At 42.3% G+C, this 17,811-nt stretch overlaps 1 protein-coding gene across 2 annotated transcripts; it reads right to left on the bottom strand.

Annotated features, from left to right (window-relative positions):
• Positions 1 to 7,951: 7,951 nt before the first annotated feature.
• On the bottom strand, positions 7,952 to 9,516 carry LOC130379240 (transcription factor Adf-1-like). Of its 2 annotated transcripts, XM_056585957.1 has the most exons (3): positions 9,121 to 9,516; positions 8,617 to 8,876; positions 7,952 to 8,444 (listed from the first exon to the last, which is right to left on the bottom strand). In XM_056585957.1, the coding sequence occupies exons 1-3, from the start codon at positions 9,251 to 9,253 to the stop codon at positions 8,091 to 8,093; spliced, it is 747 nt and encodes a 248-aa protein (XP_056441932.1). In that variant the 5' UTR covers positions 9,254 to 9,516; the 3' UTR covers positions 7,952 to 8,090. The 2 variants fall into 2 exon arrangements, 1 of the variants encoding a protein (XP_056441932.1); XR_008895101.1 differs by lacking the exon at positions 8,617 to 8,876.
• Between the last annotated feature and the right edge of the window lie 8,295 nt (positions 9,517 to 17,811).

Here is a 17,811-nt window from a genome sequence, read left to right as displayed (position 1 = left end):
ATAGGGGGTGGGACCCACTGACGCTACACACCTATTAGATCAGTGCCAGTGGGTGGGACTTCACCAGCAGAAACTAACATCCACAGTGTCTGAAGCTAAGCTAACAGAGGCTGTTGATACAACTGAAGTACAATGGTGGAGGGTACTGGATCTGACATAGAAGATGGCACCATGCAAAAGTTCAACATTTCGAAAGAAATACAAACGAGGACTACCGTATTTTCTGCACTATAAGGCGCACCGGATTATAAGGCGCACCTTCAATGAATGGCCTATTTTAGAACTGTTTTCATATATAGGGCGCAACAGATTATAAGGCACATAGAATATAAGATACTGCAGTCAAACGTTTGACTGGGGTTGCATTATGCATCGACTAGATGGAGCTGTGCTAAAGGGAATGTCAACAAAACAGTCAGATAAAGTCAAACTTTATTAAGCGTTCTGACAACTCCGTTCACTCCCATGGTAACGATGTTTATACGTTAATGTGCATATTAACAATATCTCCCAGCCTTGTTCAGTTTTAAAGACGTAAAAGAAACAGTCTGATACCTCTAATTAAAACGTTAGTGCATAACTCAACATTGTTCTGTTACGTATAACACGTAAAGTTTCAGTTAATTCCCCGTCCGCGAATCCCTCGAATTCTTCTTCTTCAGAGCCCGAATTGAACAGTTGGGCGAGTACGGCATCCAACATGCCCGGCTCCATCTCGTCATTATCCGAGTCAGTGTCGCTGCTGTTGCCTGGCAGTTCAGTGATTAATCCTGCCTTCGTGAAAGCTTTGACCACAGTTGAGACTGATATATCAGCCCAGGCATCCACGATCCATTGGCAGATAGTGGCGTAAGTCGCCCAGCGCTGTCTCCCCGTCTTGGTGAACGTGTGTTCGCCTTCTAAGGCCCCGTCCACACGAAGCCGATTTTTTGGTGAATCCGCATAAGGGGCCGTGTCCACCAAAATCGTTTTTAAAAGGCGGAGCGCTCCGTGCACTGCTTTCAACGCGTTTGTGCGCGCCGCTCAAAAAAGGCGCACGGAGCATTTTTCGTTTGCCTCATTAATACGTGTCATCGCTTGTATCCATAGATATACAGCTTCTATCTGTTGGCTCCATCATCTGGCATCTGACACCTGAACGTCCTCTCTGGTTGCTCCTACAATTTTATTAGAAAATGAATGCAAGATTAATAGCGCTTCTTGCCGTGTCAGCGGAGGTTGCGGGCGATCCCCAGGGTCGGCAGCAACAACGCCTCCAGGAAAGTGGTCGCAGTGAGGGAGACCTTCAACCCCTATTTCTCATCTCTGCCTGGTCGAGTAACTTGGCAGGATGGAATTGAGTTGATTATTTTTTTATATATTTCAATCAAAAAAGGCGAAAAACCAAAACTAATAATTAAATTTCTTAAATCAATCTAACATTCATGTTGTATGCTGGATTACTTCTGAAGACAAAAACACACCTTTAAAGGCCCCATGCCATTAAAATCACATTTTTCCTGTTGTTTGTTAAATAACATAGGTCATAATAAGTTTGTGACCTGTGGTAAGTTTGAAATCTATGCAGTTTGTCTGCTGAATGCAATAGCCAATGAAAGGAAAAAGGCAGAAGAAATTAGCCAACTTTGATAAGGTGACACTGTTACGTAGCGTTGTCAAATTATTATTCATGGCCCTGCCCACTTTGTTGGTTCATAACCGACCACAGAGAGTCGCGATTGAGCTAGTGCTAATACGTGTATGTAGTTCGCTGCGTAGTAACAGGCTAGTTACAGAATTTTGATTGCAATGGCAGAACGACATCGAACCTGTGTGTTATGCCAAGGCAAAACATCCACATTGCATCTCCTGCCAAAGACAGAGGAATTAAGGGAGACATGCTTGCAATTTATTTTTGGAGAAATTCCGAAAAACTATGGAACCAGATTGGTGCTGTGTTCGGAGCATTTCAAAGACGATGACTTTGTCAACTTCGGGGAGTACAGCATCGGGTTTGCATCAAAGTTGGTTTTGAAACCTGGAGTTGTGCCATCACGGAGGTTGCCCACTTCTCCAACAGCCGTAAGTAATTTTATCTACACAATGAAATCCTATATAAAAAGTTATATGTAACTACATGATCTATAGGCCCATCTTGGACAACGGTAGCATGAACAGGGGTCATCCCTATGTTCCCCGGGTCCTATGTTCCCCGGGTCCTATGTTCCCCGGGTCCTATGTTCCCCGTTTTTCCCAAAAAGGGTCCTATGTTCCCCTGTAGCCATACATACCGGGGAGCATAGGACCCTTTTCTGGAAAAGCGGGGAACATAGTACCCTTTTCTGGGAAAAGGGTCCTATGTTCCCCGCAATCTATCAATCTTTAAAAATATTAAACTTTGACGCGACATTCGCGTGATGACAGCCAATCGGCGTTCAACAGCGTGGCCACTGAGTGACATGTGTAACATAACAGCCAATCAGCGTTCAACCGGCCAACTCAGTGCAGTGCAGTCCGGGGTGAACTGCAGCATGGAGGAGAAAGTGATTGTTGCCGTTTGCAACTCCCGGAGCTTTTTATATAATATATATTTTATATAATATATATAATTTAATGTAATTGTTTAATAATATCACGGCCAAAAGCTCTGTGCGCCTCCGGATGGCCGTAGCGCGGGGAGCTCTCGTAGGGATTGGGCTTCTCGGGGTTTGTTTACCGGCGTATGAATAGACTGCGTCAGGTTATCAGACGTCTCTCCCTCTTCCACAAAAGGTAAAGACATGCAATGGTAGTTATCTCGGCCGGAATTTGGCAGTAATGGTAGAAAAAGTAACAGACCGGGGAACATAGAACCCTTTTTCCAAAAACATTGTTGACATTGTTGTTTATGTATATATGGCCAAGGCTGAACTGTATATAGTGTGTGAGTTATGTTTTGTCACGTGTAAATAGAATAAAAAATTATCATTATTTGTATTGTTATTATGTGTAGGTACAGCTCCATCACTTTAATTTTCACTATTCAAAATAGTGTATGAGCTTGGTAGACATGTTTGAATATGCTGATGTGCCGTAGTGAAGAAATTTTTTCATCTCACTTACTCATTACCTCTAACTTGCAAGTTCCCCTAATCACATCGATATATGTTCAGGGCATTTTGCTGGGAATATCTATTGAAACAAACTGGATCTAGTCCTGGGTGGAGGGTCATGCATAATACTGGTGGATTCCCGTCTTCCATTATTCTTACAACCTGTGCAATCAGATATGTTTGATTAATATAATCTGATTTTACTGACAGTGTATAACCAAAATGAAATCCGTATCACCCATCGTTGCACCGTCTTACCGTTGGTGTCTCCCTGCAGCATACATTCTCCACCTCTATCTGCATTGTAGAGCAATTCCCACAGGTACACCTGAAGCAAAAGGTAGTCAATGTGTTTGGCAGCCATCAATAATGAAACACAAATTAGGCTATAGGCCTACCTATTATAAAAAAGTCAGATTAGTCATTATCAGTCTGATTATATGAAAATTAAGATGCTGTAGGTCTTTGCAAATGACTAAATCGGCTTACAACACATCTTTGAATGCCAACATAAAAAATAATTATGACTATCCTAAGCCTAGGCCTATTTGAATAACCTGGTTGCTCTGTTAGAATGTATCAATAAAGCAATCACTAACAAGCTATTTGATGGAAAGGGCTATATGCAGGTGAGTAGGCCTAGTGGTTTAATAAAAAGCACAAATTTGGTTATCACAGCATGTCGTGGTCCACCGATGTCGAGCACTTTTGGTATGTATTTTCTCATTATCACGTCGTGATGATTAGAAAAGACATACCAAAAGTGTTAGAACAGCCTGATTCCGGGAAAGTTGAGTATATGGGCCTATTGTAGGCCTACTATATTAGACGTAGCCTAAATGTAGATAATACCCTGTGATTTTGGAATATTACAAAATGCATTGGGTTCATAAACTATTTGAAGGTGCATAATCTATTTCGGAAATAATAGAGGTGGGAATAGGCCTACGCTCTGTTTATTGGCGTATAGCCACAACTAAGCCCTATATGTCAGTTAAGTTAGCTCACATTATCATTCTGAAACGTCCATCATTGTACGTGTTTGTGGTTGTTCTTGGTCTTCTCCTTCAGTCTCATCTTCCGACTCTGGATCAAACACGTAGGGCAAAATTCCTGCCATCGTTTTAGGCTTGCTGTGCCTCGGTAAGCATATGGACAGCTGCTTTGTCGTCCGATCAGAGCAAAGCGAAATTTAAATATTGGATATTCATGAAAACAGCGGTCCAATCTGAGCAACGCTCATAAATACATGGATATTCATGAGAAAAGCAGTCGTCTTTTCTACCAGGCTTTTCAGACATGCTAGAATAGCTTGAAATAAGCTATCCAAGGCATTTCCAACACAAACAAGGTTACAAACTCGATCAAAGGACATCAAGGATTATAAATTATTATTTTTTTAATACATTTTTTATAAATAAAAAAAAAGAATGAAATGGGTGTGGCATGGGATCTTTAACACCTTCATCATCATCAGAGCATTCATTATGTATCTACTACCTAATGTAATGAAAACAAAACAACATTGTCTTAGCATTAAAATGTTTAATTAACTGATTCATTAGAAAATGATTCCAAGATATTATGTACACATTTGAAACTTGATGATTCCAAATTCATTACTCTCCAAACTCCAAATCGTACAGGACCTGCTGCATCCTCATGCGCGCCTGGGCCTTTTTTTGGTGCGACAGCCTCCTCAACGATGGGACAAGGCTGAGCATAAAATGCTCATCCTCGTCAACAGTCAGTACATTCTCCTTTTCCTTTTGTATAGAGGACATGATTGATTTCTGGAACGCAGACAGCGGCTGTTCTAGCTCTCTCCTCCGTGGTGGTGAAGCTTCAGGACGCAACGGTGTGACCAGAGCCACCGTAGAGGTAGTGGGAGGAGATGGAGGAGAGGTGTCCGCAGCGGACTGTGAGAGGCTGGGAGAGGGAGGAGATATCTCCTCTTCACTTTGAGCCACCACCTGCGAAAGAAAGCATACATTTGTTTGTTTAAAATGTGCAAATTAAAATGGTGAATTCTTATAAATATCTCTGCATCTGGCTTCACCTAACAAAAACCTTAAGGGAAAAGTAGATTTGTATACAGAAACAAGTCTTCTTTTTCAATCTTGAACAGGAAGACTTTACTTAGATGTGTTATACATGCCTCATCTTCTAATTTAAAAATACTTAGAGGTCTTGCTCTCAATTGCCTTCCCTGAAAAAAATAAAGGTTAAATAAAAGGAATCGTATATGATGTGTGTCTGTTTACATATTGTAATAGGGTAATTAGTTACATCATCATATCGTCATTCCTTTAGCACAAGCTCAGTCTCATTCACAGCCAAGACACTAGTATGCTAGGGTATTATTATTTATCTTTGTTTCAGACTCATATAGGTCCATAGACAAGACAATACAACAGACTAAACAACAACAAACAAATAAGAAACACAACTAAAAAAAAACATACAGACACTCTCACCAATGCTAGAGACTGAGACTGGAAGTGTATCTGATGCTGCTTATCTTAGGAATGGTTAGTCATTATGATTTCATTTTTTGAGTCCATCAATCTCATCATAAAACTGTACATTAGATTCCTGAGCAATGCATTTAAAGTGGGAACACCACTGTTTACAAACAGTTGACTGGCACTTGTGCACCTTGGTAGCCTCAGCAGAATTCTAAGAGCATCATTATACGCCACTCTCAATTTGTTATATTTACTTTTACTGTATCTGCACCACAAGTGGGCAGTATACAGTGGAGTAAAATAAGCTTTAAAAAGGGCAATCTTAACATCATCAGTACACATATGACATTTTCGTGACAACATGTTAGCTTGTGCATATAATTTACAGTATTGTCTCTGAACATCATCATCATCATCACTGAGGTATGTTTTAGCATATGTTTTAGGCTACTAGCTTTTGTTATAGGCCTACCAGTAGCCTACCTCTCGTTGGGGAGAAATCATGGGCGCTAGCAGGGCCAAGATCTCCGGTGCTATCTCCTAGCTATCCTGGCTATAATCTCCCTGCTCTGAATCCATATTGCTGGATGTCACCCTCTCCTTAACATGGCGCTCCAGGAAGCCCATGATGGCCATATACTTCCACCTCTTGAAAGAGATGGCACCGGCCCCACTTTTTTTTCTGTCCCTCTCTGCCTTCCTCTCCTTTAAATATTTGTCACGCAAGTACTTCAACTTCTTGCGGGACACTTCAGCTGTTGATACAAGATTATGTCTCTACAATTAGCAATTCACACAACCTACAAGGTTAATATCAAGCCTACCTATCAGTAACGTTAATACTAACTGAATAGCTTACTTGACTACCGTGTTTGTAAACACAAGAGCAAGTAAACGGGTGGCAGTTTGTACCTAACTGCTAATAGTTAAATGCGATAATATCATTAATAAACATGATAATAATATAAATAATTAATTAATAATTCTCACCTGTAACGCCCAGCATAGCTGAAATGTCTCGCAAGGCCTGGTTGCGCTTTGTCTGGTCATGATACGCCTTCAACGTGAGGTTGTACAGGACCGGACACTCACTCACAGCTGTTATTAATCTTTCGTCCGACATGTTTCAGTTTGTGTTCTGTTGATACTTTTAGCCTTGCCTCCTCCTCGATTTTGATTGGTTGTTCGGAAAAAGTGCCGATGACGTGGAGCGCTTTTCTTCAAAAGTTAAACTGTTTTCAACTGGGGCGCGCGCCTAGAAGCGTGAGGCGCGCGGAGCGTTTAACCGCCCCGGGCGGCTTTTTAAAAGGCGCGCTGCATGTGCGTCCTGCCATAGAGAATGCATTGCAGACAGGCGCTCCGCCTTTTAGTGGACACGGCCCCTAAGGGCCCGTGTCCACCAAAAGCCTTTTTAAAAGACGGAGCGCTCCGTGAACTGCTTTCAACGCGTTTGTGCGCGCCGCTCAAAAAAAGACGCACGAAGCGTTTTTCGTTTACGTCATTAAATACGCGTCATCGCTTGTATCCATAGATTCACAGCTTCTATCTGTTGGCTCCATCATATGGCATCTGACACCTGAACGTCCTCTCTGGTTACTCCTACAATTTGCGAAATGAATCGAAGATTAATAGCGCTTCTTGCCGTGGCAGCGGAGGTTGCGGACGATCCCCCTGCGCCTGTCGTGGTTGCCCGGAGGAGAGTGTGGGTCCACAGTATTAATCGTGGTAGGGGCAGTACGGGGAATACCACTGGCTGTGTCAAGAGCTCCGCCTGGACGAGGATCGCTTCAAGGTCTATTTCAGACTCAACCGGCAGCAGTATGAAGGAGTGTTAACATTTATTGGGCCGACCATCGCCAAGAAGAACACCAATTATAGGGAGAGCAACCCAACGGCTTTGCATTTGTCTGAGGTGATTTGTCTGAGGGTCGGCAGCAACAACGCTTCCAGGGAAGCGGTCGCAATGAGGGAGACCTTCAACCGCTATTTTTCATCTCTGCCTGGTCGAGTGACTTGGCAGGATGGAATTTAGTTTATAATTTTTGTCTATATTTAAATCAAAAAAGGCGAAAAACCAAAACTAATAATACAATTTCTTAAATCAATCCAACATTCATGTTGCATGCTGGATTACTTCTGAAGACAAAAACACACCTTTAACACCTTCATCATCATCAGAGCATTCATTATCCTACTACTACCCAATGTAATGAAAACAAAACAACATTGTCTTAGCATTTAAATGTTTAATTAACTGATTCATTGGAAAATTATTCCAAGATATTATGTACACATTTGAAACATTTCTTATAGCTTGTACTAAATCTAAATAGAAAATTATTCCAAGATATTATGTACAAATTTGAAACATTTCTTATGGCTTGTACTAAATCTAAATAGAAAATGATTCCAAGATATTATGTACACATTTGAAACATTTCTTATAGCTTGTACTAAATCTAACTAGAAACTGATTACAAATTTTATTTACACATTTAAAAAAATGTTAAATCTTAAAACTAAATCTAAATAGAAAATGATTACAAATTAATTACTCTCCAAACTCCACATCATAAAGGACCTGCTGCATCCTCATGCGCGCCTGGGCCCTTTTTTGGTTCGACAGCCTCCTCAATGATGGGACGAGGCTGAGCATAAAATGCTCATCCTTGTCCACAGCCATTGTATTCTCCTTTTCTTTCTGGATGGAGGACAGGATTGATTTCTGGAACGCAGACAGCGGCTGCTCCAGCTGTCTCCTGCGTGGTGGTGGAGGTACAGGACGCAGCGGTGTGACCAGAGTCACCATAGAGGTAGTGGGAGGAGATGGAGGAGAGGTGTCCACAGCGGACTCTGATAGGCTGGGAGAGGGAGGAGATATCTCCTCTTCACTTTGAGCCACCACCTGTGAAAGAAAGCATACATTTGTTTGTTTAAAATGTGCAAATTAAAATGGTGAATACTTATAAATATCTCTGCATCTGGCTTCACCCAACAAAAACCTTAAGAACACTAGTATGTTAGGGTATGTTTTTAGCATATGTTTTAGGCTACTATAGCTTTTGTTATAGGCCTACCTCTCGTTGGGGAGACATACTGGGCGCTAGCAGGGCCAAGATCTCCGGTGCTATTTCCTGCCGGCTATAATCTCCCTGCTCCATATTACTAGAAGATACCCTCTCCTTCACATGGAGCTCCAGGAAGCCCATGATCGCCATATACTTCCACCTCTTGAAAGAGGTGGCACCGGCCCCACTTTTCTTCCTGTCCCTCTCTGCCTTCCTCTCCCTCAAATATTTATCCCGCAAGTACTTCCATTTCTTGCGGGACACTTCAGCTGTTGATACAAGATTATGTCTCTACAATTAGCAATTCACACAACCTACAAGGTTAATATCAAGCCTACCTATCAGTAACGTTAATACGAACTGCCAAGTTAACGTTAATACTAACTGCCAAGTAAACGTTAATACTAACTGCCAAGTACGGGTGGCAGTTTGTACCTAACGGCTAATAGTTAAATGCGATAATATCATTATTAAACATGATAATAATATAAATAATTAATAAATAATTCTCACCTGTAACGCCCAGCATAGATGAAATGTCTCGCCAGGCCTGGTTGCGTTTTGTTAGGTCGTGGTAGGCCTTCAACGTGAGGTCGTACAGGACCGGACACTCGCTCACAGCTGTTATCAAGCTTTCGTCCGACATGTTTCAGTTTGTTTCAGTTTGAGTTCGGTTTATACTTTTAGCCTTGCCTCATCCTCGATTTTGATTGGTCGTTCAAAAAAAGCGCCGATGACGTGAAGCGCTTTTCTTCAAAAGTTCAACTTTTTTCAACGGGGGCGCGCGTCTAAAAGCGCGAGGCGCGTGGAGCGTTTAAACGCTCCGGCCGGCTTTTTAAAAGGCGCGCTGCTTGCGCGTCCTGCCATAGAGAATGCATTGCAGACCGGCGCTCCGTCTTTTAAAAACGCTTTTGGTGGACACAGGCCCTAAGTCTTGTCCGTTCGGCCGACGTCCAGAAGGAGCCGGCGAATCTGGTGCCTGAAACCGCACATTTCTGAAACCACCCTCGGAGGTGGTTTCAAATCTATCCGGACCTATGCGGTTTTGTGTGAAACGGGGGGACGTCAGAGTTGCGTTGAATTTTTTATTTATTATTTTATTTGTATTCTTTTTGCAGCTTTAAATAAAGCCCCTTGATAAATGTAATTAGTAACTGTACATTAAAAAGTATTTCTGCTCTATTTAAAAGGTTGAATCTCCTTGTGACTGAATGATTGCATACAGTGCGCAGGCTTGATGCGCTCCACTTTTTTCTGTGGAGAACCAGCGCCTTGAATATTTACTACAGCGTTTCTACAGCTCGATGCGGTTTCGAAATGACTCCGTCTTTACGGAAATATCCCTGAACCTCATAAAACCAAATCGGATCGTTTTCACCGACTAATACTCTTCACTAGAAATGTTTTGTGAAATGATTTTCAAGCAGTCTTGCGGTATCAGCTGGATAGATGGAACAGCGAGGTGTCCTATAGGCGGAGATCTAGATTAGCGGGAGTGGCCAGCAAAGCTGTGCATCATTGTGCATGCACTGGAAAAAGGGTTTTAAGCCGTACTTCATCTGATTATTATTTTGTAATTCAATTCAAATAAACATTTTTTGTTTTATTTTTAAAATAACTTTTTTTTATTTCAAAATACTGTGAAATATAGATATTTTTAATTAGGAGCTCAATTAAGAAATATCCATTTTGACAAATGTAAAATTTTAAGGTTGTGTATTCAACTGATTAATACTTTTGTCATTCAATCCAAATATTTTTTTTTGTTTTCTTCCTAAAACACTGTTATATTTGATTAGGAGCTCAATTTAGAAATATTTGTTCAGACAAATGTACAATTTCAAGGTTACGTACAAGCCTGCGCATGCGCATTAAATACAAAGACGCTTACGACTACTGGACCAAACCGCAGTGTTGCCAACTTAGCGATCTTGTCGCTATATTTAGCTACTTTTCAGACCCCTTTGGCGACTTTTTTTCAAAACAGCGACAAGCGACAAATCTAGCTTCTTTTTCAGCTGCTATTGGTGACTTTTGGCGACTTTTTGAGGTGAAAGCACTAGCCTTGACCAGAGTGACGATGACTCACTGGTTCTGTGAGCTAGGACAGTCTGTCTGTGTCTGGAGTAGGTCTAACTCTGCCATTTAGATTGTTGATATATATTGAATATTGTGTGGCGGCAGTAGCTTAGGTGGTAGAGCGGGTTGACTGGTAACCTGAAGGTTGTTGGTTCGATCCCGGCTTCACCAAGCAGAGTATCGAGGTGTCTTTGACAAAGCACCTAACCCTGACTGATGTCGCGATGTGATGTCGAATCCAGACAGAAGTGCCACAAGGCCATGAAGCGGCAAGAGCCGAGCGGGAAAAAATGATGATGTATACAAAAATATGTTATGTTTGATTAAATTGTAATCTTTTTGATTGGATAAAACAGATTATTTCTGATAGATATTTCTTAAATGAGAAACAATTGTTGGAGCGAATCAATATTTTTTTGTTTAGGATTTAACATACGATTTAAATGTATTAACTTCATTCAAAGAATATAATTATACTTGGTGCCAAGTTGTATTATTTTGTTTTTATGAACATAGGAAATATTGTTTGAGGCAAGCTATATATTTGTCATTGGCTCAAGTTATGTAATATAGATGTGAACCATTACCCTTGTTTTTTTTAATTGGTTCAACAGAAGGCTTTTTCCAGTGTGGTGGGAGTTGTTGTCTTCAATCCACAAGCGCCAAAAAGTCACTTTCTGCCTTTTCTCGGTTAAGACGGCACCAAATTAGAATTTTATTTTATCATTCAACTACATATAGGACCCAATTTCAATACATATTCATGCCTCCACCGGTGAAATGCTCCTTTAACAAGAAACATAGTTAGTTAGTTCGGCCTTTGTATTCCTTTCGGAACATAGGCCATTGATGAATCGTTTCCACCCCTGTCTGTCTTTTCTCCAAGACAGACATCCTCTCCAGCTGTTTCCACGTCAGTCCCTTCTTTTTCACATCTAGCTCTGTGCTCCTTCTCCAGGTGTTTTTGGGCCTCCCTCTGCTCCGTTTGCCTTGTGGGTTCCATGTTAGTGCCTGTTTGGTTATTGCTGTTTTGCCTTTTCTTAGTGTGTGACCTATCCAGCTCCACTTTCTCCTTATCAGCTGTATCTCTATTGGTTCTTGATTGGTGCGTTCCCACAGGTTGGTGTCACTGATACGGTTTGGCCAGAAGATCCTGAGGATGCGTCTAAGGCAGTGGTTGATGAAAGTCTGCAGTTTATTGGTGATGGTATTGGTGGTCTTCCAGGTTTCTGATCCATACAGCAGTAAAGATTTGACGTTGGAGTTGAAGATTTTGAGCTTTGTATTGAGTGAGATGTTTTTAGTTTTCCAGATATTAATTAATATGTTGAATGTTGTTCTTGCTTTCCCTATTCTTAACTTCACATCTTCCTCTGTCCAACCGTCCACAGCTATCACACATCCCAGATATGTACAAGAACAACAAGAAACATAATTAGATGGAAAAAACACAGAGAACAGAAAGTCAGAATTGGTGACATCTAGGGCCCTATTTTAACGGTCTGAAACGCAAGTTTCAGACCGTTAAAGCGCAAGTAGCTTTGTGGGCGGTTCTACGGCGCTATCGCTATTTTACAGGCGGATAAATGACACATGCGCCGCGGCGCAAGTGTCAAAAGGGTTGGTCTGAAGCAGCCTAATTACCCGTAGGTGTGGTTTGGGCGTAACGTGCAAAGAACCAATCAGAGCGTTTTCTCGCATCCCCTTTAAGAGCGATCGGCGCTTGTTCCATGGCGGATTGCTATTATGATGGCGGATTTGCCAGGCGCACGCCAAGAAAGGTTCAGAGGAGTGAGAAAATAATTTATTTTTCAGCTAAATCTCCTTCAAATCTTTGCAACTTTTCATTTTTCGTTTTGTTTTTTTCATTTACGCCTACGAACATTTGGACAAGTCGAATAAAAAATGTTTCAAGGACATTCCGATGTTTTGGGCTCACTTTCTCTGAATCACAAGGTTATGAATGCATGGTAATAATTGTACAATGTAGCTAAACAATAGAGCGGAGATGTCATTAGTTTGCGTACCTCACTATATACGATGCAGCTCCTCTGACAGATGAGCTCTCCTCTCCCGTGCTGCTGCTGGGGCATTTGGACGTAATGGCATCGGCACATGCAGTTCAGCATCACGTCTCCTTAAGTCCTCTAATCTATCCTCATTAATGTCATCGACACATCCATGATTCATGGCAATGTTGGGTAAAACACAACATGCCACAAAGAATGCTGCGACTTTTTGAGGACAATACTGTAAAGTACCACCTGACCTATCCAAACACCTGAAGCGCATTTTCAGTATTCCGAATGTACGTTCAATTACACTGCGTGTTTGTGTGTGTTTCCTGTTGAATACAATTTTGCGCACTGTTGCTGGCATAAGAAATGGGGTCATGAGCCATGTCTTCAACGGATAGCCGTTGTCCCCTAACAGCCACCCATCCAAGGGAGGATTCCCCTCGAATATGGCAGGAATGGTCGAGTTTGCCAATATGAAAGAGTCATGGCTTAAGCCAGGGTAATTAGCAAAGACATGATTTATTCTACAATTAGCATCGGAAATGACTTGGATATTAATCGAATGAGTTCCCTACCGGTTTATGTATATGAGTGCGTTTACTGATGAGGCACGTAGCTGCACATGGGTGCAGTCTATAGCACCAAGGACGCCAGGGAACCCACTTGGTCCAAAACTCCTGCTTTGTTCTTTCCTGGCTGTCAGGTGTAACAGGGAATTTGATGTATTCCCCAGCATGTCGGTCTAGACCTGACGTAACTGCATGTATAGCCGAACTTATTGCCGATTGTGAAATGCGTCCAATAGAAGGGGATGCTGGAACGACCCAGATGCATAGAAATGCAGTGCCGCTGTAACTTTCACTGCAACGGGGAGGGCATAGGGACAGCGTGCATCAATCCCCAGCTCATCTGCCAGGAGATTGCAGATATCTGTGACAGCCTGACGGGTCAGGCGTAGCTTACGCCTGCATTCCTCCTCACTCAGGGAGAGATAGGTGTTTCTGGGCCGGTAGACCCTCTCCCCCCGGCGTCTGATCCTCGGTCCCAAGACGTATTCCATTCCACTGTGCAATAGAAAAATTATGAGCAACCCCAACTTAACTGGTATGCAGAGTAAGGTTTTAAATGGACTTACAGAAGGTGATTTCGCAGTCTTCAGAATTGTGGTTCCTGATTCTTGACGGACAACCCACTTTGACAGGTGTCCTTATATAGCCTACATATGTCTCTTGCCACTATTGGTCAACCAGGTTAATTTGATCCGTCATTACGCCTGCTACAATTTGCGTGAATAATTTGGGTAAATGTGTATGCTAGATTTATGCCTATTTATTTTATCTTTATGGACACCACAATGATTTTCCTTGTGTGGTAATATTTTATTTGCCTTGTACTTATGTATGGTTTGCAAAAATGGGAACTGCTGTCCGTGTAGATGAGAGAAGCAAAGTGTATGCGCGAGGTGCACAAGCAATCCGTAAGCATCGCATGCGCATGTATGCATGCGCCCTTAAAATAGCATCTGAACAACGCGCCACTGACTTTAAACCAGGTATTTCCTGGTCAGTAGCGCAATGGTATTCAGAAACGGCAAAATACCGTTTGCGCCAGAACACGCCTCCTCCTTCCGCCGAACAGCCCCTTGGGGCGCATGATCAATCCCTAATTTACCGGCGAGTGGCGGTGGTGGGAAAAGAACGCTCTGCGCCAGTTGTAAACTAGCAACGACACATGCGCCAGTGACTAAGTCACTTGCGCCGGATGCAAGATAGGGCCCCTAGTGGTCTATATGTAACCCCTTCCTGGCGCTGGAAGTGTAATTATTATTTAAGGTCACTATATAAATGTGTTAACGGACAGGATCCTGAATGCTTAGCAGTTGAATTAGCTAAATCTCCTGTTTACCAATAGATGTTATTCATTGAAATGTCCAGGACAAACAAATAAAGATAGAACATGTATACATTTATTTGTGCTATATCAAAGTCAGTACTCATGTACTAGAAAACCCTTGAACAAAATAACAAAATGCACGTAAAATGTAATTGTATTTTAAACCACAATAACATATGAACACAAATAACATGAAATGATTTGCCTGCGGTGAACCGGTTCAACCTTTTTAAATGTATCTACTACCAAGCACTTGGGTTTCTAACCGTTGGGGCCCATAAGTTGGTGCACATGGAGAAAACAAATCCTTATTTGCTTTAAGGAGCAACGACACCCTCCGTCCTCCGTTTATCACGTATCCACAGGAATGAACGAGCAGCACGGCAGAGTCAACGAGCTGAGTCAACGAGCTTGGTTAATAATCAAACTATGAAGGCGAGATGGAAAAAAATATATAATCCAGTGTGCAACGCAGGTCCGTTAGCAGAGTCCCTCCTTGGTTAGCCGCAGCAGCTAACCAACGCCGCCAAAGTCTTTTCCTCTCCGGTGGAGTAGAAAGTCATGAAGTTCCAGTGACACACAACGTTTCTCTGCCAGAGGATACCCGTGCCAACACTCTAAAATACTAGTATCCGTCTACAAATATCACTCTTTTTCGTTAAGCTCACGCACTCGTTGAACGCATATCCTCCACGACCTAATGCTAGAGTTCCTGCTTTTTTATCAAGCCCGTCTCTGATTGGCTAAGAGTGCAGCAGTACATAAATCTAATTGGCTTATGTTACTTCGCTTAACCACATTGAAAATGCCTAACAAGCCACCACAAAACAAAGGAGTAACGGTCATGCAGTTTATTTCTCTTTATTCACAAATTAAATAAAACACACTATTTATTCATTAAACGGTAGCTATCCGCATATGAAATAAATAAATTAGTATTCATCTAACTGTCTTTTTGTAGGTCCCTACATTCTCCCCCCACCAAAATCCAGCGTGCCCCCATGCTGGCTACATGAATTAGACCAAGGTAACGAATTACAATGTACCTTAAAAGGGCCCTCACAATGTGATAACTGGTATAATAGTGAGTGAAATAAATGATTTCATAGTCACACATGACTTGCACCGAGCAAAAGAGTTACACCACCATGCATGACTGTAGTGTTCAGGAACATGCATTACGGGTACGTTAGCTGAGGGAACACTGTTCTGCTTTACCACTACCGACTCTGTAATAGGCTCACCGAGCCTTGCATAAGTCAAATGTTCAGAAGGCTTTCTATTCCTCTCTGACCTTCGAAACGATGGTTCTAGAATATCAGTGTCTGATTTGTCTGTACTACAAGCAGTCTCAACAGAATCTTCCTGTTGTACTTCAATGTTCTCAGCTATGTCAACAGGAAGATCGTCAGGGGCTAAGTTAACTACAACGTCAGTAGCTGGGTCAGGAGTGTTAGACTCTGTAGGCATTACATAATTTTCTAGCTGATCGAAGATGTCCTCTACCTTGTCTGTTATCATGTCTCCTAGGGAATGTCCATACTCTGACTCCGAGTCTGAAGAGTACTGGTCTCCTAGGGGCATATCAACTAGCGAGTCATTTACATCAACATTGGGAGTTTGAGTCCACTCCTTAGCTCTTCTGCGCCTGAGGGCTCTTGGAGAGGGGGTAGGTGTGAGGTCAACCTCAGGGCTTAATCTAACTTGTTGTCCCAGGGGAAAAAGATGATTGCGGTGCATGACTTTAATGGGTCCTGAACCACTTACAGGCTTAAGACGATAGACTGGAAGATCAGACATTTGACTCTCAATCACATAAGGTGTTGCATTCTAACGATCAGCAAGCTTTTGCTTTCCTTTCAGGCCAAGTTTTTGAATAAGGACTCTGTCTCCAGGATTCAAACAATGGTGACGCACTTTCTGGTCGTACCTCTCTTTGTTACCTTGGTTCGATTTGGCAGATGTAGCTTGTGCCAATTGATAGGCTGCTTGCAATTCTTTTCTCATGTTGGAAACATATTTCAAGTAGGACGTCGTCGAGGTTCCATCAGCTGACACACCAAAGGAAACGTCCACAGGAAGTCTGGCTTCCCTTCTGAATATTAACAGGTAGGGTGAAAAGCTGGTTGATTCGTTGGGTGTGCAGTTGTATGCATGCACTAGATGAGCGATGTGCTGACCCCATCTGGACTTTTCACTGGACTCAAGAGTTCCTAACATGTTCAAGAGAGTTCTGTTGAACCTTTCGGGTTGAGGGTCACCTTGTGGATGGTATGGTGTAGTTCTCGATTTTTTTACACCCAACATGGTCAACATCTCTTTCACCAACTTACTCTCAAAGTCTCGGCCCTGGTCAGAATGTATGCGATTGGGGAGGCCATAGTGAATCAAGTACTTTTCCCACAATGTTCTGGCAACTGTTATGGCTTTTGTTCTCTGGTGGTGAAGGCTTGTGCATAACGGGTAAAATGGTCAGTTACAACCAACACATTACACACATTGCAGGAATCTGCCTCGATGCTCAGGAAATCTATGCACACAAGGTCCATGGGCCCTGAACTTGTGATATGTGACAAAGGCGCTGCTCTCTGCGGCAGGGTTTTCCGCCTTATGCAGCGTTCACATGTCTTGCAGTATGCCTCTACATCTAGCTTCGTGCGGGGCCAGAAAAATGTATTAGAGACGAGGGCATATGTCTTGTCAAAGCCTAGATGTCCATTATCATCATGCAATGACTTTAAAACGAGGCTTTGAAACTGTTTGGGGAGCACAAGCTGTCGGCGTGAGCGCTTGTCAGACTGTTTGAATGTTCTGTATAGCAGACCTCGTTCAATGGACAGATTCTTCCACTCTCGTTTCAGAAGTGTAACATCTGGATGACTTGTCTGTATTTGACTGGCTGGTACTTTTTGACTGAAAGCTAGCCATGCTTTACCAATACAGGGGTCGCTCTTCTGAGCAGCTTGAAGGTCAGCTTAACTAAAAATGGGCATATGATCGGTTGTTACTGTAGCAGCTCGACAGAATGCTTTTGGAATTGCTGAAACAGGTGCTCCTACTTGTTCAATGACACATCGATAGGAGTGTTTATTTTGTGTGCTGCAATATTCTGACAGAGAGCTCGTACTCCTGGAACTGGGATCTCTTGCCATTCATCATGAGGTGTCATGCTGTTATGCGGCCATCGGGACAATGAATCTGCATCAAGATTTTG

Source organism: Gadus chalcogrammus, chromosome 3 (assembly GCF_026213295.1).
Source record: "Gadus chalcogrammus isolate NIFS_2021 chromosome 3, NIFS_Gcha_1.0, whole genome shotgun sequence".
NCBI lineage: Eukaryota > Metazoa > Chordata > Actinopteri > Gadiformes > Gadidae > Gadus > Gadus chalcogrammus.
This window is presented reverse-complemented; position numbering and strand designations above follow the sequence as displayed.

Excerpts from the sequence above, each read along its gene's own strand:
- LOC130379240 (XM_056585957.1), bottom strand. The coding sequence starts at position 9,253 with ATGTCGGACGAAAGCTTGATAACAGCTGTGAGCGAGTGTCCGGTCCTG. Across the intron at positions 8,877-9,120 it reads ATCTATGCTGGGCGTTACAG|CTGAAGTGTCCCGCAAGAAA; the intron begins GTGAGAATTATT and ends TTGTATCAACAG. Across the intron at positions 8,445-8,616 it reads GTATGTCTCCCCAACGAGAG|GTGGTGGCTCAAAGTGAAGA; the intron begins GTAGGCCTATAA and ends TTTCTTTCACAG.